The sequence below is a fragment of the Camellia sinensis genome, chromosome 9 (genome assembly GCF_055761805.1).
Source record: "Camellia sinensis isolate YWXY chromosome 9, ASM5576180v1, whole genome shotgun sequence".
Lineage (NCBI taxonomy): Eukaryota > Viridiplantae > Streptophyta > Magnoliopsida > Ericales > Theaceae > Camellia > Camellia sinensis.
In genome coordinates, this window is record NC_138969.1 from 14718967 (window position 1) to 14745057 (window position 26091).

The window sequence follows — 26091 nt, forward strand, 5'->3', positions numbered from 1 at the left end:
GTGTATTTTCTATGATGAAAACTGAGTGAAATCTGGGATTTTTTGTATTCAAAATTTGTGGTCTCTTCTTCTACCTAATTCACTCTTTCTAGTATCACTGTGGATGTTTTAAACATGTTTGTTGAAGTATGTTTTAAAAAAAAAAATGATAAAAATTGGTTTCAAATGTTTGATGCATTAGTGGATATATGGGTGTTCCAATGTTAGACGTTAAATTGTGATTAATTAATGAGTGTATGTAATTGTGTTCATACTCGAGAATCATAATTTGGTGGTTGTGGATGAGGGCAGTGAGAAAGGGATAGTGTGATTGCGGAGGGGTGGTGGTGATGACGGTTAGCAAGTTGCAGAGGTAAGGAATGGAGAGGATGTAAAAGAAAGGAGGAAGAAGAGAAGAGAAAATAAAATGAAATGTAAAATTTTCATTATTTTCTAATATTGTTTATCCAATTCTCACGCTTAGTGTAAGTAACAACAACATTGCCACTTGTTTTTTGTAAATATTTACTCCAAATCTGTTTTGGTATTGTACAGATTCAACAAAAGGACCTGAAGCTATGCTTATTGGTGGATTATGAAAATTGGGATTAAGATTATAGTAATATTGTGAGTGATGAAATTACTAGTGTGAAGGTATTAGTCTTTGCTAATTTTGTCTAGTAGAAAGCAAAATAGTTTTTTAAGTTTTAACCACTACTCTCAGGGATAGGATTAGTGATCTAAACCGCCATGAAAAATGCTAGTCTCACCTAATTTTTTTCCAAATAGACATGATTTTCGTGAAGCCCACTAACTCACTTATATTGGTTTATTATCTCAATAATTAAATTACAAGAAAGGGGAAACCAACAATTATTTTAAAATAGAGGAACAGTATTTATATGATATATAAATAGTAGTAAAATAGAAACATAAAACATAAGAAAAAAAATAATACAAAATATTGTGTCAAATTTTGATTTTAGCATTTTAGTTTATAGTTTGCCTTGCTGCAAGCTTCTAAAAATGTTAAATGTAGAAATTCTATTTTAGTTTCAAAATCAATAACTCAAATACGGAAATGCTAGTATGAGTGTTTTTTTTTTTTTTTTGATTTATTTTTTTAATTCCATTCAATTAAAAATAAAAAAGAAAATAAAAGAAAAAATGGTGTTTCTAGAAACACAACCACAAGCAAACTATGATAGCGTACAAATAAATGGCATGTGACATCATGTCACTATTAACGTTGACGAATTGAAATTTACTAAATCCTCCTACTGACAGATATTTGACAATATTCATGAAAATGGCAATTATAAATGGCTGGAAAGATAAGATAGTGGACATTTTAACAATAAATATTGTCAAATCTAATTGTGGCGTTTCTAAAGCTTCTAGCGCCATTTTCTAAATGCAAAGTGTCAAAACCTCTGATATAGTAATAGTGATTTGATAATATGTTATTCAACGGGAAGAAGTTAAAATGAAAAATACCTAACAATATTATGAGAAAAATAAGATTTCATATGATTCCAAGAAATATTGGACAACTTAAGATTTACAATAACATTATTACTGAAGACATTAAATTACAAAGGCCCAGTTTGAAGTCTATCTTAATGGTAAAGGTAGATTATTTTGCTACGATTGGTGGATACCAACATAAATGCTGGAGTAATTTTTTTTTATCAAAAAAAAAATACACTACAAGAAAAAATACTTTTGGCGACCACTTATTTTTTTGGTCGCAAATAGTCCACTTTCTGCGACCAAAATTTAACTTTTGGCGACCATAATTTTTTAGTTGCGGAAAATCACCTTTTGGCGACCAAAAAAAAAGTTGGTAGCGAAAAGTATACCTATTGGCGACCAAAGGCTTTTTTGGTCGTGGAAGATCACCTTTTGGCGACCAAAAAAAAAGTTGGTCACAGAAAGTATACCCTTTGGCGACCAAAAAAAAATTTTGGTCGCGGAAAGCATACTATTAGCGACCAAAGGATTTTTTGGTTGCGGAAGATTACCCTTTGGCGACCAAAAAAAAAAAGTTGGTTGCGGAAAGTTATGGTGGAATAAATTTTAAAAAAATGATACTACTGTAATTACATGCTATTTTTCTGTTTAGGCATTAAAAGTTTTATAAAATAATATATAACCTAATTTTTATGGGTTATATATATTTTTGGCCAAATATGAACAAGAAGCATGTTATTGGCAGAGTGGATTGGGTGCATGGTGACTCCTTGGTCAGGAGTTCAAGTCCCAGGCAGCACAAAAGAGTTATTATTTTTGGGTCAAGGCGTTGACTTTTGGCGACCAACTTATCTTCGGTCGCTAAAAGTTTACTTTTGGCTAATATGAATTAGACTTTCCGCGACCAAAAAAGTTGGTCGCGAATGGTCACTTTTAGCAACCAAAGGCTTTTTTGGTCTCAGAAAACTATCTGTGACGAGGCTTTAGCGACCAACTCGCGACCAACATATTTTGGTCGCAAAAAGGTTTTAGCGACCAAATATGGTACTTTTCGCGACCAAAATGTTGGTCACGGAAAGTGTTTTTTCTTGTAGTGATAGTGTAATACCCCTGTTCCGTAATATGCCAATTGGTCCTTAAACTGAGTATGATTATGTGTTTACCATGATTTTATGTGCCATTATGTGAATATATGTGATTTTGAAGTTTTATCTGTTCACCGTAGGAATATCTGTTTGAATAATCAGCTTTGGAAATTTAATTGAGGGCCTTATCGGCCATAGAACCCGAAATTGATTACGCCATTGTGATTGGCATAATTTTTAGAGCCTACGGTGAAATTTAATCGAAAAATTGATTCGGGCCAGATTAAATTGAATTATTTAATGGCATTGTGCTCAAATTGTTTAATATCTTAAATGTGGCTAGTGGGGCTTCTTGTATTTGAGCACTACACTCCTCATTCTCTCATATACCTTCATTTTTGGCTGATCAAACTCTAAGAAAGGGGGGAGGTCGGCTGTTAGAGAGAGTGAGGGAGAAAGTTGTGTAATTTTTGGCCCAAGGCTACGAATTTGAAGTCCAACTCAAGAACTGACCATAGATTGAGCTTCTAGGTAAGTGATTGTTTATGAATTCTTGAGTTTGAACTTGTGATTTTGTGAATTAAAGGTTAATTGGTGATCAAGAACAAGAGTTGTACTCTAGTTGATGGGATTGAAGTTAAAATGCACATGCATGTATAGAATCACCATGGTTTTGCATAATCAAGCATGTATATGAGTGTTAAATCCTACATGCAAGCATGTTTTTGTTGTGTTCCATGAGAATGAACACCATTTGCATTGATTGGAATAGAAATGGAGTCAAGAATTGACATGCATGCATGATTGATGAAGATATGAAACTTAAATGCATGAATTTAACGTATTGGAAGTAAGTTTGGTATAAGTTGGGTTTGCATGTGATTGATTCATGGGAATTGAGTTTCAATATGTGGTAATTTAGTGTCTATATCATGTTAGTACACATATATATGAAGTTTGAGCCGAAATCATGCATTTGGGGCCCTTGAATTCGATGTTGGAACTCAAGAACACAGTTCTGGGTTTTCCAGAATTTCGATGTCCGCTCGAGCGGGGTAATGGCCGCTCGAGCGGGAAAATCGTGCTCCCAGCATTTTTGCAGAGTTGGATGTCCGCTCGAGCGGGGCATATCACGCTCGAGCGTGGAATTTTGTAGACAGGCCTTCCGCTCGAGCGCCCTATTTAACGCTCGAGCGTAATTTTCATGCAACCAGTACTTTTGCAGGCCTTAAGGGTCCGCTCGAGCGGATAAGTCGACGCTCGAGCGGGGACCCTATTTTCTGAAATTTTGTTTATGCGTTCTGTGTTTCGTTTTCCGTTCTCTTTCACTTGTAAGTACTCTTAGGCATATGTTAAACCTTGTAAATGAGTTATTGAGATAAAAATAAAGCCTAAAGAGGAATATGTGAATTAAAGAACGGATTGAACTGTTAGTGACCCTTTTGTACTCATGAAATGTGTAGGATCAAGCTCAAGGGCGCATCCACAAACCGATCACTGTGAGTAATATCAATATTTGAGAGCTTGTCAAATGTCCAATTGTTATTCCCCTATAAACTCTATAAGTTGTTAATTGGGATTGTGGACGAAAGTCCGACAGGAGTAAATGAACGGACCGAAGGTCGTTTTGATAGGAATGGACCGAAGGTCGTTTTGGTATAAATGGACCGAAGGTCGTTTGATAAGAACGAATGGACCGAAGGTCGTTTTGATGTAAATGAATGGACCAAGGGTCATTTCGATAAGAATGAATGGACCAAAGGTCGTTTTGATGGAAATGAATGGACCAAAGGTCGTTTTGACATGAATGAGTGGGCCGAAGGCCGTTTTGGTATGAAAGAGTGGGCCAAAGGCCGTTTTGACATAAAAGAGTGGGCCAAAGGCCGTTTCGACATAAGTGAATGGGCCGAAGGCCGTTTCGCCATGAATGGAAATCCGAATGGGCCGAAGGCCAGAATGTTTAGAACTATAGTTACTTGTTTTGAATTTCGTATAGTTATATATATTCGTTAAATAGAAGTAAGAATTGGGCCCAAGGCCGTTTAGAGCATGTTGTTCTACATATTGTTATATAACTGCTATATTTGATATTATTCACTGGGCTATCGCTCACGCTCATTCATGTGTTTGTAGGTGAGCCAAGGGAAGTCCAAACCCAGCCCCAGTGAAGTCTGCTAGGATAAATCCGAGTTTTGAGGAAGTCAGCCTTGCGTCTCACTCTTGAGACCTACCCTTGCCTTTAGCTATGTATTTATGTTTTGTCTTGCCGGCAGGGACTTTATGTAATCATGTAAATGGTCTGTCATAGGTTGACTCGTTTTGGATGATCCTGTTTGTAATGAATTCTATGAAACTGTACTTTTGAACTGTGGGTTATTAACGTAACTAAATGTGGTCTGTTAATGTGCATATAAGCACGGCTCTATGGACAAAGTTTTTATTTATTGCTTCCGTTTGGCCCCTTTTCTCTGACAAGGTATGTCTGTTTTGGTCTGAGGCCGTAGGTAATCCCAGGATTACTGGCCGGTTATGTCCTTAACCCATAGGGGCGGGTTCGGGTCATGACAGAGTGGTATCAGAGCACGAGTTAATAACTCACACACTTGTCCAAAAAGAGCAATAAGCGTCTAGATAAGATCTAGGATGCATTCATGTGATAAGTACGAGTTTGGAAGCATTGATTATATGCTTAAATGTTTTGTTATGAATAATTATATGCGTAAGTTGTGAACTACTTGCATTGCAAATCATCTGGAAATATGTGCTCCTTAGTGTATGCGTACTTGTGTACCTTTTGTATGAAATATAATGCAAGTTTAATCAAATGGTGAGGACCAGAGGTGATGAGTTAGAGGAATCCTCTACTGCCAGACTGGACAGAATGGAAAGACTGATCCAGGAAATGGCAGAAGCTTTGAGACAGCAACAGGAGTGGCAACAACAGTGGCAGCAACCACACCCGCCACCTCCACCTCCGGCACCACCTGTGCCGGATAATCAAAATGATGATCGGATAATCGCTCTCACCAAGGAATTCAAGAAAATGAAACCACCACAGTTCCATGGTGGACTAGATCCCTTAAAAGCCGAAGCTTGGGTACTTGGGATTGAAAAACTGTTTGAGGTGTTTCCGTGCTCGGATACACAGAAAGTGCTTCTAGCCACCTTTATGTTAGAAGATGAAGCGAGAAGATGGTGGATGTTGATGAGGGAAAACCACAGAGATATTGATTGGGCGAAATTTTTGGAAATCTTCTATGACAAGTACTTCCCGCAATGTGTCCGGGATAGGAAAGTGGCAGAGTTCATGGAACTCAAACAAGACAGTATGACTGTAGCTGAGTATGCGGCCAAATTTACTGAGTTGGCCAGGTTTGCACCACACGTAATTGACACTGATTATAAGAAGGCAAGGCATTTTGAAGGTGGGCTCCGAAGTGACATCCTAGAGCGAGTGAATGTCCTGAAGTTGGAAACCTACATCGGGGTGCTTGACCGGGCCATCATATCAGAGGCCAATATAGCTAGACAAGCTAAGCCAACAACCGAATGGAGAGGCAACAAAAGACAAGGCTTCTTTTCGAAGAAGAAATTTCTGAAAAAGCAAAACACGGGCTCCTCAACTACCTCAAGTTCTTCCCGAGACACGGCTCCCATGTGCAACACTTGTAGCAAAAGGCACCGTGGAGTCTGTTACCGTGCATCGGGAGCCTGTTTTAAGTGTGGGAAACAAGGGCATATAGCTCGAGATTGTAATCAGAATAGTGGGAAGGTAGCTGCTAGCTCCACTGCATCGATCCCAAAGCCGGGAAACACTTTGAGATCTGCTACTACTGGGGATACAGTGAGACAAGGGAGAGTTTTTGCACTCGTTCCGGGCGATACGCGGAATGCCAATACCGTTGTCTCAGGTACTATTTCAATATGTAATCAGGATGCCTTTGTATTAATTGATTCTGGATCGACGCACTCATTTGTGACATATGCATTTGCATCTAGACTGAAAAGACCCCTAGAATTGTTGCCATATTTGTTATGTGTGTCTGCTCCATCGGGGGAATCTGTGTTATGTGACTATATATATCGGTTTTGTGACATGCATATTGAGGATGCTACCCTATATGTAGATTTGTTGCCCTTAAACTTTAGACACTTCGATGTAATTTTGGGCATGGATTGGTTGACCAAATATTGTGCCACTATAGATTGTGTGACAAAGAGGGTTGTGTTTAGACCCCCAGAACAGAAAGAGATAGTGTTTGTAGGAAATGGGGTAGTGCCTCCACCATATTTGATATCTGCAATGAAAGCACGCAAATTGATCAGGAAGGGGTGCCAGGGTTATTTGTGTTATGTATTGACTGAACAATCCGTGAATGTTGAATTGAATAAAATTCCTATCGTTAGAGAATTTCCAGACGTGTTTCCGAATGAACTACCAGGGGAAGTGGTAGACAGAGAAATAGAATTTACTATTGAGACTGTACCAGGCACCCAGCCTATTTCTAAAACTCCCTACAGAATGGCTACTGTCGAAATGAAAGAATTAAAGGAACAGTTGCAAGACCTTCTTGATAAAGGGTTTATCCGGCCTAGCGCTTCGCCTTGGGGTGCACCAGTGTTATTTGTAAAGAAGAAGGATGGTACTCTGCGCCTGTGTATTGATTACCGGGAATTGAACAAGGTAACGGTAAAGAACAAATATCCCTTACCCCGTATTGATGACTTATTTGACCAGTTGCAGGGATCACAGGTGTTTTCTAAGATTGATTTGAGATCCGGGTATCATCAGCTGAAGGTTAAAGCAGGGGATGTTGAGAAAACCGCATTCAGAACGAGGTATGGTCATTTTGAGTTTCTTGTTATGCCATTTGGAGTGACTAATGCTCCGGCAGCATTTATGGACCTAATGAATAGAACTTTTAAAACCTACCTTGACGAGTTTGTTGTAGTCTTCATCGATGATATTTTGATATACTCTAAAGATAGACTTGAACATGAACATCATTTGAGGACTGTTTTACAAATACTTTGGGAAAGGAAATTATTTGCTAAACTAAAGAAATGTGAGTTTTGGTTGGATGAGGTTGTTTTCTTAGGGCATGTGATCAACAAGGAAGGAATTTCAGTGGACCCGCAGAAAATAGAAGCAATTGTGAATTGGCCTACACCAACTAATGTGACAGAAGTTCGCAGTTTCATGGGTTTGGCAGGGTACTACAGGAGGTTTGTAAAGGACTTTTCGAAATTAGCCGTGCCTCTTACCCAATTGACACGTAAAGGACAACCATTTGAGTGGAATAGTGAAAGAGAATCAGCCTTTCATGAATTGAAGACAAGATTGACCACTGCACCAATTTTGACACTACCTTCAGGTACGGAAAATTTTGTGATTTTCAGTGACGCATCTTATAAGGGTTTGGGTTGTGTGTTAATGCAGAACGGAAAGGTTATTGCTTACGCCTCCCGACAGTTGAAGCCACATGAGAAGAATTATCCAACACATGACCTAGAATTGGCCGCGGTTGTTTTTGCTTTGAAAATCTGGCGGCATTACTTGTATGGGGCAAAGTGTGAAGTCTACACGGATCATAAGAGCCTAAAATACTTCTTCACGCAGAAAGAGTTGAATATGCGTCAGAGAAGGTGGCTAGAGCTGATAAAAGACTATGATCTGGAGATTCAGTATCATCCCGGGAAAGCTAATACAGTGGCGGATGCCTTGAGTAGAAAATCAACAGGGAGTATGGCTTGTTTGCTTACTGAACAAAGGGAGATTTTGCAAGACTTTGAAAAGTCTGAAATTGAAGTGGTGGTATGTGAACAGGGCGGATTGATAGCCGCTATTACAGCCGAACCGGCAATTGTTGATGAGATCAAGCAGAAACAGAAAGAAGATGAGTTCCTCAGAAAGGTGATTGATGAATTTGAAGTAAGCCCAAAGGCAGAGTTCAGTGTCGAGAATGGAATGTTGAAATTTCGGAACCGAATATGTGTCCCAGATATCCCGGAGCTAAGGAAAAGGGTTTTAGATGAAGCCCACAGATCTGTATTTGCTATGCATCCGGGTAATAATAAAATGTATCGGGATTTGAAACAAACCTACTGGTGGCCTAAAATGAAGAAAGAGATTGCAGAATATGTGTCCAAGTGCCTCCAGTGTCAGCAAGTTAAGGCTGAACATCAGAAACCAGGCGGTCTACTTCAACCTCTCCCTATTCCTGAATGGAAGTGGGAACATGTGACTATGGATTTCGTTGTTGGCCTACCTCGGACTTCCCGAGGTATGGACTCTGTTTGGGTTGTGGTTGACAGACTGACCAAATCTGCACATTTTCTGCCTGTCAAAACTACGTTTACTGCTTATAGATTGGCTACTATTTATGTTGATGAAATTGTCCGGTTACACGGAGTTCCGGTGTCCATTGTGTCAGATAGGGACCCGAAATTTGTATCTAGATTGTGGAAGAGTTTGCAAGAAGCTATGGGAACAGAACTAAGGTTCAGTACTGCATTCCACCCGCAGACAGATGGGCAGTCAGAACGAACGATACGGACTTTGGAAGATATGCTTCGCATGTGTGCTTTGGATTTTCAGGGGAGTTGGGAAGACTATTTGCCGCTTGCAGAGTTTGCTTATAATAACAGCTTCCACTCCAGCATCGGTATGGCACCATACGAGGCTTTGTATGGTAGGAGGTGTAGATCACCTATTTGTTGGACAGAGGTCGGGGACAGAGCTTTACTTGGGCCTGAAATTGTACAAGACACCTCTGAAAAGATCAAAACTATTCGACAAAGGCTCAAAACAGCTCAAGACCGACAAAAGAGTTACGCAGACGTTCGGAGAAGACCTCTTGAGTATGAGGTCGGCGACCATGTGTTCGTTCGTGTTTCTCCAATGAAAGGTCAAGTCAGGTTTGGGAAAAAGGGCAAGTTGTCGCCCCGATACATTGGACCGTTCCAGATTTTGGAAAGACTTGGTCCAGTTGCCTACAGAGTTGCTTTGCCACCGGGATTTGAGCAAATCCACAATGTGTTTCATGTGTCAATGTTGAGGGGTTACCTCCGAGACCCGTTGCATGTGATTGACTTTCACCGGGTTGCTATTGATGAAAATATGGAATATGCTGAATGACCGGAAAGAGTTGTTGACCGACAAGTGAAAGAATTGAGAAACAAATCCATTCCAATGGTGAAAGTGGAATGGAAGGAACACTACGGGACAGATGCTACATGGGAAAAAGAGGAGGAAATGCGTCTACGCTATCCACACTTGTTTTCCGACGAAGGTAAATTAAGTTTGGAGGACCAAACTTCCTAAAGGGGGGAAGACTGTAATACCCCTGTTCCGTAATATGCCAATTGGTCCTTAAACTGAGTATGATTATGTGTTTACCATGATTTTATGTGCCATTATGTGAATATATGTGATTTTGAAGTTTTATCTGTTCACCGTAGGAATATCTGTTTGAATAATCAGCTTTGGAAATTTAATTGAGGGCCTTATCGGCCATAGAACCCGAAATTGATTACGCCATTGTGATTGGCATAATTTTTAGAGCCTACGGTGAAATTTAATCGAAAAATTGATTCGGGCCAGATTAAATTGAATTATTTAATGGCATTGTGCTCAAATTGTTTAATATCTTAAATGTGGCTAGTGGGGCTTCTTGTATTTGAGCACTACACTCCTCATTCTCTCATATACCTTCATTTTTGGCTGATCAAACTCTAAGAAAGGGGGGAGGTCGGCTGTTAGAGAGAGTGAGGGAGAAAGTTGTGTAATTTTTGGCCCAAGGCTACGAATTTGAAGTCCAACTCAAGAACTGACCATAGATTGAGCTTCTAGGTAAGTGATTGTTTATGAATTCTTGAGTTTGAACTTGTGATTTTGTGAATTAAAGGTTAATTGGTGATCAAGAACAAGAGTTGTACTCTAGTTGATGGGATTGAAGTTAAAATGCACATGCATGTATAGAATCACCATGGTTTTGCATAATCAAGCATGTATATGAGTGTTAAATCCTACATGCAAGCATGTTTTTGTTGTGTTCCATGAGAATGAACACCATTTGCATTGATTGGAATAGAAATGGAGTCAAGAATTGACATGCATGCATGATTGATGAAGATATGAAACTTAAATGCATGAATTTAACGTATTGGAAGTAAGTTTGGTATAAGTTGGGTTTGCATGTGATTGATTCATTGGAATTGAGTTTCAATATGTGGTAATTTAGTGTCTATATCATGTTAGTACACATATATATGAAGTTTGAGCCGAAATCATGCATTTGGGGCCCTTGAATTCGATGTTGGAACTCAAGAACACAGTTCTGGGTTTTCCAGAATTTCGATGTCCGCTCGAGCGGGGTAATGGCCGCTCGAGCGGGAAAATCGTGCTCCCAGCATTTTTGCAGAGTTGGATGTCCGCTCGAGCGGGGCATATCACGCTCGAGCGTGGGATTTTGTAGACAGGCCTTCCGCTCGAGCGCCCTATTTAACGCTCGAGCGTAATTTTCATGCAACCAGTACTTTTGCAGGCCTTAAGGGTCCGCTCGAGCGGATAAGTCGACGCTCGAGCGGGGACCCTATTTTCTAAAATTTTGTTTATGCGTTCTGTGTTTCGTTTTCCATTCTCTTTCACTTGTAAGTACTCTTAGGCATATGTTAAACCTTGTAAATGAGTTATTGAGATAAAAATAAAGCCTAAAGAGGAATATGTGAATTAAAGAACGGATTGAACTATTAGTGACCCTTTTGTACTCATGAAATGTGTAGGATCAAGCTCAAGGGCGCATCCACAAACCGATCACTGTGAGTAATATCAATATTTGAGAGCTTGTCAAATGTCCAATTGTTATTCCCCTATAAACTCTATAAGTTGTTAATTGGGATTGTGGACGAAAGTCCGACAGGAGTAAATGAACGGACCGAAGGTCGTTTTGATAGGAATGGACCGAAGGTCGTTTTGGTATAAATGGACCGAAGGTCGTTTGATAAGAACGAATGGACCGAAGGTCGTTTTGATGTAAATGAATGGACCAAGGGTCATTTCGATAAGAATGAATGGACCAAAGGTCGTTTTGATGGAAATGAATGGACCAAAGGTCGTTTTGACATGAATGAGTGGGCCGAAGGCCGTTTTGGTATGAAAGAGTGGGCCAAAGGCCGTTTTGACATAAAAGAGTGGGCCAAAGGCCGTTTCGACATAAGTGAATGGGCCGAAGGCCGTTTCGCCATGAATGGAAATCCGAATGGGCCGAAGGCCAGAATGTTTAGAACTACAGTTACTTGTTTTGAATTTCGTATAGTTATATATATTCGTTAAATAGAAGTAAGAATTGGGCCCAAGGCCGTTTAGAGCATGTTGTTCTACATATTGTTATATAACTGCTATATTTGATATTATTCACCGGGCTATCGCTCACGCTCATTCATGTGTTTGTAGGTGAGCCAAGGGAAGTCCAAACCTAGCCCCAGTGAAGTCTGCTAGGATAAATCCGAGTTTTGAGGAAGTCAGCCTTGCGTCTCACTCTTGAGACCTACCCTTGCCTTTAGCTATGTATTTATGTTTTGTCTTGCCGGCAGGGACTTTATGTAATCATGTAAATGGTCTGTCATAGGTTGACTCGTTTTGGATGATCCTGTTTGTAATGAATTCTATGAAACTGTACTTTTGAACTGTGGGTTATTAACGTAACTAAATGTGGTCTGTTAATGTGCATATAAGCACGGCTCTATGGACAAAGTTTTTATTTATTGCTTCCGTTTGGCCCCTTTTCTCTGACAAGGTATGTCTGTTTTGGTCTGAGGCCGTAGGTAATCCCAGGATTACTGGCCGGTTATGTCCTTAACCCATAGGGGCGGGTTCGGGTCATGACAGATAGAGTATATTAATGAAATAAAAAAGGTACAAAGAGAATTACATTGATAGACAAAGCCAAGGTGTTAGAGTTGCATCATATATACCTTTCGTCACTGCAAAGATGTCAATTAGGGATTGAGTTCATTTTAGTAACTGAAGAGAAGAGAATTAGCGACCAACAAATTTTTAGTAGCCAACACTATCGCCGACAAGCCTTCGGCGACAAACTGGGAAACTAAAATCTTTAGTCGCCATTGACTTTTAGCGACTAAAAAATAAACTTTGGCAACTAATTTTGTAGTAGTTAAAGGTATATTTTCCTATAGTGCAAGGTTGCTCAAGAAAGAAAGGGTGATTTGGGAGGTTATTCCTTTTGCGATAATGTGGACTGTATGGAATTTGATAAATGAATGCATGTTCAATGGTGCACAACCTGATTGGGAAGCTACATTGGATTTAATCAAGATTCGAGTTGGATTTAACCAAGATTTGAGTCGCTTTGTCAGTCAAGTTTGTTACAATTGTAGAGAGAGAGAAAATAATATGTATTGTATTTAATCCTATACAATAAAAGGCTTGTATATATACGCTAAGAAAAACTATGACAATACAAATATATCTAGGAAATCAACGCCTAATATATCTAGGAATATATTTCATATACACATTAACATCCCCCTAATTGGTGCATGTAAAACTACCGTTTTTATATTGGAGTTAAACGAGCCTTATCTCGCATTAATTTTACAACTCATTGAAGACAGACTTTATATAACAAACTCAGTTATTGATATAATTAATGTTGTTTGATTTTATTTTATTTTTTTAATTAAATACAAGAAAACCCTAGTCAAAATTTTCTTATTCGGGGGCAATCCAACCAAATTTCATCGTCGTCTCATATTTCATGCAAGTTAATATGACGTATAATCTCTCTGTCTTAACTTAGTTTGAAACATATCATCTCCATCCCAAATTTGGCAATAGAAGTCCCCTACCTAAGTAAATTAGGATTTTGTTAATAAGTGCTCGGCACAAAAAAATAAAAATAAAAATTCCTAGTTTTCATCCATTTCAAAGTACTTATAAAAAGTGTTATGAAAAAAAAATGTAAAATAAATAATAAAGGAAAATAAAGAAAACAAATCTATTTTTTAAACCTATTTTATAGACTCGATGATGTGTACTATTGATTGATAATTAGAAAATATATGAGAGAGAATGTGTGTTAATTTTAATATCTAATTGATTGAATATCACTGAATTGGAAAATTAAATCAAATTTTTGGTCTTAAATAATAATGATCATAAATGAAATTAACCATTATCCAAGGCATCTACTAATACTTGCCAAAAACTTAAAATGGAAATAAAATAAAATAAATAAATACAAAATAAAATCCTAGACAGAGAGGACTGGATGTTTATATATGTGTAGTAGCGGTTGCCACACGCGATGCGTGTGCTATTCAAATAAATAAAAATAGAATAAAAAATTTACTATATATTATGTGGTAGTCAAGTGGTAAGAGTCTTATTCATTTGATATAAGTCTAAGGTACAAGTCTTCACCACTCATTTATCTATTTTTTTTTTTAAATTTTAAATAAAAAAGTGAACATGTGGCAGCATAAGAAACAAAGCTTCAGGACACCGTAAGAGGTGTTCACTTTATAATAATATAGATAGATAGATAGATAGATATAGATAGATAGATAGATATAGATATAGATATAGATATAGATATAGATAGATAGATAGATAGATAGATAGATGTAATATGAGAAAACCTAAACCAACCCACCAGAGACTGCCGAGATGAAAAGCTGTGGCATCAATTTAGAAGAAGATGAAAATAAAGAAGAAGACGAAGATGGAGTCTCAAAAATTCCACTGATGAAATCAATGGCTAAGCAATTTTACCAGACTTTTGGTATGGATCACTACATATCCTTCATTCTTTCTTTCTCTCATAGGTAATTTTAATTGATTTCTTTGTCTGTTGAGATTGGTTTTGATGATTTTTGTTGCTGAATCGAACTAGGTCTCGTCATTGATTTTTTGTTTTTTTTTTTCACGACTTTAAGCATGTTCCCATTTATATATTAGGATTTTAAAAGTGGAATTCATTCTCGCTATAGAATTTTATTATGAGCTGTCAATGTAATATTGAATTGTCACGGTTGGTTGGAAGTAGGGACAGATGAACAGTGATATTGGATTATGTTTCAAAATTTTCATATAATTATATTTTTATTTTATTTAATGATTATTAGACTTTTGAAACAAAAGACATACTCTGTTTGGTTATTCATTTTTCAAATAAGATTTTGATTTTTAAATCTTATTTTTTTATTTTTAGTGAATTTTTTTAATATTTTGATCGATTTTTTTTAGATGCATCTAATTTAAATTTTACTTAAAAAGTAAAACATTTGAGAAGAAATTTTTTAAAAAATTAATAAATAAAAAAAATTGCGAAAATGTACTGAACCTTTGAATTTTTTTTTTTCGCCTTTTGCCTTATTTTAAAGTTTTTCCCTCATTATGTTTTTGTATTAAAAAATAAACTACATTAAAATGATTCGTAAAAAGTGTTGTGTGATTATAATATTTTTTAATTTTCTTTTTTAAAATCAGAATTGTGTGACAAATTATTTATGTCAAGTGGGTTTCTATGATTTATACAACAATCTTGATTTATATGTATACTACTGTATGCCCGTGCCTAAAGGCATGGTATAAATAATATTGAGATTAAAATGTAGTTGTAATTTGTACGTATCATAGTACCCTAAAAGTTCAAGTCAGCACTCCTACCATTAGTTTGTGGCTAACACCAAATACATTAGTGAGTGTCATAGTACCCCGAACCACAAATATCTGATTGAAATCTATATAATACACAGAACATAAATACCATAACCTCACAAATAGTAGTCTTTAGAAGTTGTTTACAAATTAAGATAGGGAAATCAAATATTTTGAAATAATTTTCCAATCAAGATACGGAAAGCATTGAAAAACTAAATGCATCATATCATGAAGAAGAGATCAACTCTATGCCATAGCACCCAACAATAAATGGTAAAAAAAATAATTCCAGCAACTCATCTCGTTTGTCAAATTAATGTGAAAATCATCAATTACATCAACTATAAAATACAAATTGTTGCTTTACAAAATAGTCAAATTAAAAAGATTTTAAAGTCATCTAATAGCCATCAAGTATTGCTAGTATCAATACTTGAAAGAAAATGTATAGTAAGAAGAGTAAATTAAATAAGAAAAATTATAAATAGGTGATAACTTCACAAAATATTTAAAAATTCATTGATTTGTAATTTTCTCAATGAAAAATGAAGATGAGTAAAGAGAGCCCATATAACAGTTTGGTGCAAATCTCCATCATCCTATGAAAATAAAAAAGAACATAATTTTATACAAAAAGGGAAAAAAAAGTGTATACAAAATAGTGACAACTGACATGTCCAAAGTAGTGACAACTTACATGTCCAAAGTAATAAATCAACTTACATGTCCAAAGTAATAACTCAATTGTAAAAGATCAAGTCAGCACTCTTAAATCAAACTTAGCTATACTGGAAATGCAAAATTATAGGGGAATAAAAGGCTTCACAAAAATATTTGAAATGCAACAAAGTCCACATAAGTGGAAAGCTTTACAAAAAGTGGGTCATAGCTATCGTCTGCTTTACAAAATGTATATATTTTACCAAAATATGTGTTTGATAATGTCTTTAAATTTGTTCTTTCCCACAATTCTTACGAACGTCTCATCAATTTCTGAAAGGTCTTCATAACAAAACTTCAGGGTAAACAATATTTGTAGTGGAATCTGGCTCATCATTAGGGAGGAGGATACTTATACGATCGAAAGATGTACATCTGGATAATGCCACGTATAGTTGCCCATGACTAAAAACAGGTGTACGCAAATCAACCCCAACAAATTTCACAGATTGTCCTTGAGATTTGTTAATGGTCAAAGCGTACGCCAATCGAACTGGAAATTGACGTCTTGTCATTCGGAAAGGCATTTCTGCAGAAGACGGAGTCAATGATATCCTTGGTATAAATGCCAAATTGCCAAACTTCTCTCCAGTTAAGATTCGAGCTTCAATTATGCGAGTGTCGCACCTTGATACCATTAATCTTGTACCATTACACAGTCCATCTTTCGGTGCAATGTTTCTTAATAACATTATAGGACAACCCACTTTCAACTCTACCTTAAAAGCTGGTAGCCTAGGAGGATCCAATGAATTTAAAAACTCATTAGGATATCTGTTTGTAATGGAAGGATCAATTTCATCATCTTCAGCCATCATATCTGCAGCAAGATACGTATATGTATTCCCTAGAAAAATATTCAACGCAGCAATATTGATAGCACTGACATCATCATTTCGTGCAGAAAGAATTGTACGTTCCGTTAAGAATGATGGGGTTGATGTATCTGCCACATCCAATTGTGGATAAACTGCTGAGAGTAATTCCTTTAGATTCTGGCATCTGTGTATTGTTGATGGAATTTTAATGATTTCTTGCGGATTGGTTCCAACCTAATAAATAAAATAAAATAAATTAAAAAAAATGGTATAATCAAAGTATCCTCAAATGGTATAATCAAAGTTCGAATGAGTATTACCTCTGTCAAGAATTTTGCAAAAATAGCATTTCCAAGGTTTGCATGATTCAAGCGCATATTCAAATCTAAAGATAAAACATGTAGATCCTTCCACAAAACAGAGTGTCTCAATGATGCATTCACAATTTGTTCACGAACTCCTTTGGTTATAACTGGTAAGATTTGTCGAAAGTCACCACCAAGAACAACAGTGATACCCCCAAATGGCTTTTCACAATCACAAATATCTCGAAGTGTGCGATCAACCGCCTTAACACAATGTCTATGTTGCATAGGAACTTCATCCCAAATTATGAGTTTTGTTTCTCTAAACAATTCAGCCTGTAATGATTGCTTGCTAAACCCACAAACTGAATTTTCCAAGACATCCAATGGAATGGAAAATGTTGAATGTGCAGTGCGACCTCCTACTAATAGGAATGATGCGATTCCAGATGAAGCCACGGCAACAACAATATGGCCAAGGCTGCGACATTTTAATGCAATCGTATTGTACAAAAATGTTTTCCCCGTTCCAGCACCGCCATTCAAAAAGAAAATAGTCCCTTTACTTTCAAAGACTGAAGAAGTGATTGCGTTATAAGCAGTTCGTTGTCCATTATTGAGGCGATCAATAATAATTTGCACATTTGTCTGTTGTGCCTCATTATGTAGTTGTTGATGTTCGAATATCAATCGGTTACCAACTATTGCACTCCAATTTGCTGTAGGTTGTGGCATGGGCAGGAAGTCAATTAAACTCTTTCCTGATTCTTCAAGCATTTGATTCAAAAGATACAAACCATAATCTTCAATTTAAGCCTCAGTTGGGTTAGAAATGACAAACAATGTACGAAGCTTATGTGCAAGATCATCACAGATATGCATTGAAAATTGATTCCATAACGCATGTGGTTGTAGTGGAAAACATTGGGTCAGAATAATACAAAACAATCTCCTCAATTGATATCCGGTTTTCATAACTGCAGCCTCTTTCAGGCACTGTATCCATTCTTCATTATCTTCTAAGAGTCCTCTGGCAACACATGCTGATTTAAACGTCTCATGCAAAACATTGTTAACTGTACGTAAACATTGAAACGATCTTGGCCCTTTGACAACAGTTAACAACAAACGTAGATAAAATCTTTCACCACAGTTAGGGCTAGCAAAGTACATTCTACCAATTGCATATCCATGTTCTCTTGGTTTCCATCTATGTTCTGACTTGAGCCAAACAAAATGTTGCGGAAATTCTTGGTAAGTGAATTGGCATTCATTTTCATTGGAAGCACAATAATCAAAAAAGCCAGTAAGAGTCGATTTTTGTTGCGCAGCTCTAGAAAGAATCATTTCCAATGAGTCATTAGGATTGAAAAGAACACGATGCATTCCAGGTAGATGAAGTGCCAAGCGAACAACTGTTGGCATCTCTACATGCAAATGATGACCGAATATTCGCCAAGCAGCTTCTGGTGGTCCAATATACCTTGCATCAAGATATTGTTGGATCTCATTAATCAATCCCAAAACCATTGTTGTGCGATCATAACCTTTGTAAATATACTTATGTATATACTTAACACATCTCACTCCAACACAAACTTCTACATTTATATGACAGTTGAACCGTTTAGAAAGATATGCATTGTATGGAACCACATCCCTATTATCAACTTCCGGTCCTCTCACGGTATATACTTGACCACTATTGCGACGATGATAGATTGGATATCCATCTTGGTCCATAGTTGTTGATTCTGCAAAGGCTCGAGGGTATTTCTTAGTACATCTACCATTTTTCATACATGGTGCTTGGGGATTTCGAGCACCACATGGTCCATGTACCATGCAACACTTGACAGTTTCAAAAAGTGTAGGATCATCTTTTGGATCTGGAAATTCTGCACAAACTAATTTGTTTACTTGAGCACATGTTCGAATTTTGTCTGGACCTTTAAGAAAGAGAAGCGCATGCATATGTGGTAGGCCTCGTTTTTGGAATTCAATTGTAAAAACATGCGCAACTTTATTACCGAACACTTTGTTTGTCTCTATCTCCTTCATCAAACACTTTCTTGTTAGCTCAAAAACACGGGCAATCAAATCCGGACGATCAATAGCTTTTTGGTGTGGTAATAATGCTGAAGTAATTTCTGGCCAATTGGGATTTGCAGTCATGGTGAGAAAAATATCTGGGTGCTGGTTGTATCGCGTGATAGCTATTGAATCTTGAAAGATTTCGAACATATGTCTAGGACTACCAGTAAATGAAGATGGCAAAATAAACCTTTGACCAATTTGATTAGGTTGCAAGTCATCTGGATCAATATCGCTTAAATCTTGGTAAAGTTCAGCCTGAATTTTTTTTTTGATTAAGCTTGTAGTACGTCAACCGATTTTGCTCAGTTGCAGCCCAAGCATCTACCAAAAACTCTTGGAATAGTTTTCCACCTCTCAAAATTGTTGAATACTCTGTAGGTCGCTCAAACAAACGATAACTATAAAAATCCATTTGAGTAAGTCGATCAGTTGAAGGCCGATCATGCTTAACGTCCCGCAATTTCAACTCAGGTTCCCATCCGAGCTCACCATACGGGAATAATAAAACATAATGCAATGGCAAATACGTTGGGTGACATTCATTAATTTGCATCAGTTCATTATTTCCCTGTAGATGTAAAACAACATCTCTCATTCCAGTAACCTCGGTTCCATCACCTGGTATTACAATTGCAATCTCATCAGCAGTTGATAGGTTATATCGTCGTCGGTCTGTTGCTGAACTGTAGTGAAGATGAGCAGGTAGATTTTGTCCAGTGAAGGCTAATTGATTCAAAATTGCATGAGCTTGGCGAAATTCGTCTACAAATGCATTAACTTGCAACAAACTATCTTGAATAGTTTTGAGAACATCCTTTTGTAAGTGAGGATTTCTATGATTTCGAACTTCTAAAGCTGAATCAGGATCATAAATGTACAACTGAGCATAAGTCGCATCCTGACCTAGCTGTGGTAGAAGTGATCCTGTTCGATGTCACAATTCCCCATGGATAATAAATGGTTTAGGGCCGCTTCCCCTTAGTACTCTTGGATCTAATGTAGCACCAAGACTTGTAAAAGCATTGGCTGCATTGTATACTCGAGTATACAATCGAAACGATCTTGCTTGATCATCATCCCCATCATATAATGCTTGAAGCGGTGGAGGGGGTGTCATAAGCAGAGGTAGCCTAGTCTTTCCATTTGAACAGCAAGTTCCAAATAGGGGACGCTTTCGAGATGATTGTGCTAATTTTTCGTCCATCCAACGTAAGGCTGAACAGTAAGGACATAACACATCCATCTTGCCGAGAGAATGACGACATGAATTTATGTGTGATTGAGTATTAATCGTAGTACTTATAGTCATATCTTCTAATTCATCATCTGTACATAGATCCTCTTGAAAAAATGTGACTGTAGAATTAGGCCTACAAATATTTGTTGTGCATAAATTAAAATTTATACACATGTAAAAGTAAGAGTATTATTTAAAGAATTAAACATGTTTTACCAATTCCGAGCTAAAGATGTACTTTCCATAGAGAACGAACATGTGGATGCATGTGTAACCATTGTTCGTTTTTGTGCCAACGAAGTATCCGCAAGTGTCTTGGTACCCTGTTCTAGGCAAGCATGACTGCGACGACTCGGTGTTAATGAAGGAAAGTCTTTAACATATGCTCCTAATCTCTCTCGTTCTTGTCGCAAGCAGTGTCTCGATTGATATGCAGAGCATGCATTTTCATTTCTTTCACGTTCTCGTCGTGCACGTTGAGCTAATACAGCTCTTGATATAACATAACCATTGGGTCCCTAAAATATGAATATTAAATCATTGAATGCTTAAAATGCAAATATTATCAAGTATCATTTTTCACTGTCCAAAGAAAATACCAAGAATTTTTTGAAAATGTATTATACTCTTGCCCATGACTACCCATAGTTTTATAATAATAATAATCTATATAATAAATTGTGTGGTTTTGTAACAGTAATGAACAAATGTTCGATCAGCAGATGAGCTTCATAAAGTATCCCCATTTTCTTGTAGGGCCATGCACTTACAGGAGGCACTATATATTCCTTTCTCACTACATATTCCTTCATAAAGTATCCCCTATATATTTCTTTCTTCCTAAGAATATACAGGAGACACCAAAAAATGTGCATAGTTTCAAAAATAAAATACAATTATGGCTAAATAAAATACAATATATGAAGATATAAAAATAAAAACTAAAAAAACTCTACAAAATCAATAACAACCATACCGCTAAACATGGTTTTTCCTTTCACTTGCCCTTGCAATCAGTGGTCCTTAATTTAACGGATTATGTCATTTTAGTCCAATACATAACGGTTGTTAAGTTTATTGGACAGAAAGTCAAACTATGTGTAATTTGGTTCCTGTAGTTTACACAATGTGCTAATTTAGTTCCTATCACAACCAAGCAAATTAAAATAACAGAGACTAAATTGACACATTGTGTAAACTACAGGGACCAAATTGACATATTGTGTAGACTTTCCGTCCATCAAACTTGACAACCGTTATTTATTGGACTAAAATGACACAATCTGTTAAATTAAGGGGCAAAATCGAGCAAATTCAAACAAATAAATTGACACATCGTGTAAAGTATAGGGACCATTTGCATAATTTACCCAATAAATTTATTATTGTTATTTTTTTAAAATTTGAATAGCACTTCTCTATATTTATAGATGTAAATAAGTTGTTAAAATGATACCTCTCATAAGGGAAGCACTATAAATGGTGTGTGCCGTATGCACATTATAACTAAAGAAAAAATAGCATAATTTCATACTTTTTGAGTTATAACTATATATAAAAATCAAAAAAATCAAAATCAAACAACATGCGAGGCATAACTAAAATAAGGTCATTACTAAAGAAGAAAATTGGTCATAACTAAAAAAAAAAATGACATAACTCAAAATTGTCATTTATAATCTATATAATAAATTGTATGGTTTTGTTATACAAACAAACAAATGTTCGGCCAACTCATGAACTTCATAAAATATCCCCATTCACATAGCTAGAAAAAAAAAAAAATTTTGCCATTTTCTCTCTCCTCTCTTTATCTCTTATCTCAAAATTTTCACCCACTTACATTGAAAAGTGGTGTAGATTTACACATATATACAGGAGACACTTAAAAAAGTGCACAGTTTAAAAGATAAAAATACAATTATGGTTTAAAATAAATAATTGGACATACATTTTCAAAAACACTCTACAATTATGGCTTAAAATACAAACATACGAAAACTAACAATTTAAAAATAAAAAAAAAAACGCTTTACAAAACCATTAAGAACTATACCGCTGGACATGCATTTTCCTTTCCTTTGCCCTTGGAAGCATAAGACACCTTTTCTTTTCCTTTCGACATTGCCTTTGCATTTTCCTTTTCCATTGCCTCTAAGAAATAACCAAAGTATAAGAAATAAAAATATAAATAAATAAAAAATGATAAGAAAGTGATTTTTGAGCTAACATTAGAAATATGAACGACATTGAAATCATGTTCATCATGAATCACTACACCGACATTTCTTTGTTGAAGAAACTGAACCTATACATACAAAAACAAATAAGTAGCTGACATGTACACAAAATGAAATTTTATAAGACGATGAGTAAAGGGAACGAATATTACAGTTCGTTGTAAGTCTCCATCTAGTTGTAAAAAATAAGGAAATTTTTTTTTTTTTATAATCAGAACCTATAATACAAAAGTTTTTTTAAAATCTATGTACCAGTTTTTTTAAAAAAGACAACTTACATTATCCATAATGTTAGAGGTCATTCCAGCTTAATATTGCCAAAACCTGTAATACAAAAGTTGAATTCAGTAAATACATAATAAAAAAGTTAACCTGTAAAGGTTTTGGAATACATAACTTATGTAAATACAAAAGTTATTTTAATTCACCAAGTGAAACCAAATGAAGCAATCAATTGATACTTAAATGGAATCAAACCTATCGATGGCTTAAGCTTTGTTGAATTTAATTGAACTAAAAGAGGTTTAAATGGAACTGCAAAATTTATAAAGTTAATTCATGTAACGCCCTCAGAAAAAAAATAACATTAAACCCAACGATATAGACATGCATTGATATATAAAAGCTCCACATTCTTCTATTCATCAGAGTTCCATTACCAAAAAGTATTACATGTTAACGACAAAAGCAAATGCCCTACGGGCTTACAACTTTCCAAGTTAACACTTGGTTACAACAAAAGAGTACTAACTCATTTACACATTAAGCCCTTGGCTTGAATATACATGTAATACATCAAGAAACTAAATAACAAAAGTCTGCTCGTCTCTAGCCTCCCAAGCTATGTCCTTGGAGGTGGCATGCTATATGTACCTGAAAATGATATTCTCATATAGGGTGAGCCACAGCCCAGTAGAGATATGCTAAACACAGTATGAGTAATGACTAAGATATTAGCAATTGATAGATGTTCAATTTTCATAAACCAATTCATAATCCATTTCCATTTCTTATCAATTTCACAGTTTCCATCAATGGCTCAGAACCTGGCCAACCACTTATATGAGACAAAGACTCATATTAAATATTTTCCATTTTTTTTACAACAGGTAAACACACAGGTTATACCAATATTTTAACAGATAAGCATACAAGCTGTATCCACAATTCAACAGATAAGCATATTAGCTATACCAACACTTCCAATGACAAGCATATGAGCTGTATCAACACACTATCTGACAAGCATATGAGCTGTATCAGTGGAGTCCATCCCCTATCTCCTCCCAAACAACATCCGGTTTAGAGGTCCATCCCCTATCTTCCCCTAAACCGTGGAGTACATCCCCTATCTCCTCCCACACACACAATGCATATATACACAAAGGTCATATACACAATCAATTAATACATAACGTTAATGTATTCTATCAACCGTCATATTCTATGACATATCCAATTGATTAGTTTTAGTTTGCCTAATCATCATGCATTGTCTACAACAATCAAAACTACCCTCCACCAGTAGCCCAAGCAATTATTTCTAAACAGATAATAAAGCTCCCAACAAATAAAATATCGATGTTTTCAAAAGTGAGCGATTAATAAATCTAACTCCACTACTCCACCATATAATGAACCGATTTCATTATTCCCAACTTAATTCCAAAAGTTCACAATTTTTCCCAAATTAATTATGCCAATTAATTTATACCACAAATTAGGGTTTTCTACCCCCTTTCCCAATATTAACCCAATGGCCTAACATCAACAACCAACAACTATTTCATTACTTTGGAACCCAAAAATACAAGTTATGAGCCCAGAATCACACAACCCTTTTTACACATTTTGAAACCCTAAGTCCCAAAATTCCCCAAGTTCAACATTCTATCAAAACAACTAAAAATCTAGGTCAAAGACCATAAGAGTGAGTAGGAATCCCTACCTCAAAAGATGACAACCAACGAAGAAGATGATAAAAACGAACTTACTCCAAATCACGAGTTTCTCGGATCAAAAGATAGCCCTCGACGATCAACAACTCTTTTGTAAAGGCCAAAGGTGAGGAAATCACTCATACTAGATCAATACCTAGAGAGAAGGTAGAGTTCTAGAGTGAGAAGCTCAACAATGGTGTTTTTGGAAAAGTAAGAGAGAGAAGAAAGGTGAAAAAGTGATTTAAAATGACTCAGCGGATAACTCATATACTCATGACCCGCTCGAGCAGAGAACACGACGCTCGACCGCCAAGAACAAAATCTGGACACGCTCGAGCGCAAGACTGCCCGCTCGAGTGCCAAGACACAAGAATAAAGTACTTCCGCTCGAGCGCGAAAACCAGTTCGCCCGAGCGTTTCCCTTCCCAGAACTTGTACCCAGAAAGTGCTACCCGCTCGAGCGCCAACAAACCCGCTCGAGCGCCACCGCTCAAGCGTAAACAAACCTGCTCAAGCGTAGAAATCACATCTGCAGAAGTTTTGCAGGAACACGAAATACTGGAGGTATGCAATCCCCGCTCGAGCGCAAGAAGACCCGCTCGAGCGGACCGTCTAAAAACTGAACAACAAGGAATTGAAACCAATGCCTAACCAACCTGTAACAATCCTCCTCAAAACATCCTAAAACTCAATCAAGTGGAATTAAAGGACGACAACAAGATAGATACAACTACCAACTTCACGGAACCAAGTCCGGAACATAACAGAACAGTGAAGGGACAACCGGGATCGCTATAATTCATATGACAAACTAATAAAAAATCATCAATCATTTTGAAATCCACAGTTAATTCATATAATAAAATATCTCATTCAAGGAATTAATAAAAACTCACACTGGAAAAAAAAATCACACATATGACAAACTAACAACCCAACAATCATTTTCCGCCACCAAAAGGAGTTGTGTTTCCAAGAATGTATTTATTGAAATTAACAAATAACAAAAGATTTGCAATAAATCCACAATTTGAAAATAATAATTTAACTCCAAACATTTTCAGGTATTGGTAACACAATCTAACTGATGCTATCTAAGACCTAGAACACATCTTATAGAAATGGTAAAAACTTGAACACATCTAAGACATGAAACCAATACGATGTATACAAACCAAACTGTTTTCGAAATAAAAAATAAAAATGTAGTGATTAATCCCTAGGTTTATTACCAAATAAGATAGAATATTTTCAAAATCCTTAGAAACACAAACACATATGGACGCCATTATTGGCCAAAAACAACCCTTTATTGGCCAAAAACTATCTGATTTATTGGCCCCGTTTGGTGTAGCTGTTAAAACAGCTTATAGATTATAGCTTAACAGATTATAGATTATGACTTTAATCAGAAGTTGTTAATCTGTTTGGTGTAGCTGTTGGATTATAGATTTAAGTTGCTGAGTAATGTTTGTTAAATAAGCTGTGAAATAACTTTTTCAATTAATTTTT

The 26091-nt window shown here is 36.4% G+C and overlaps 1 protein-coding gene across 1 annotated transcript in view; it reads right to left on the reverse strand.

Moving 5' to 3' along the window:
- Nucleotides 1-16226: 16226 nt before the first annotated feature.
- LOC114281409 (uncharacterized) overlaps nt 16227-26091 on the reverse strand; it is a 67630-nt gene continuing 57765 nt past the window's right edge. The window contains exons 9-15 of the mRNA XM_082888796.1: nt 22630-22707; nt 20616-20917; nt 20168-20532; nt 19488-20086; nt 18007-19417; nt 17081-17868; nt 16227-16994 (exon numbers count right to left, since the gene is read on the reverse strand). Coding sequence (XP_082744922.1) covers nt 16227-16994; nt 17081-17868; nt 18007-19417; nt 19488-20086; nt 20168-20532; nt 20616-20917; nt 22630-22707 — 4311 coding nt within the window. The remainder of the gene's footprint in view (nt 16995-17080; nt 17869-18006; nt 19418-19487; nt 20087-20167; nt 20533-20615; nt 20918-22629; nt 22708-26091) is intronic.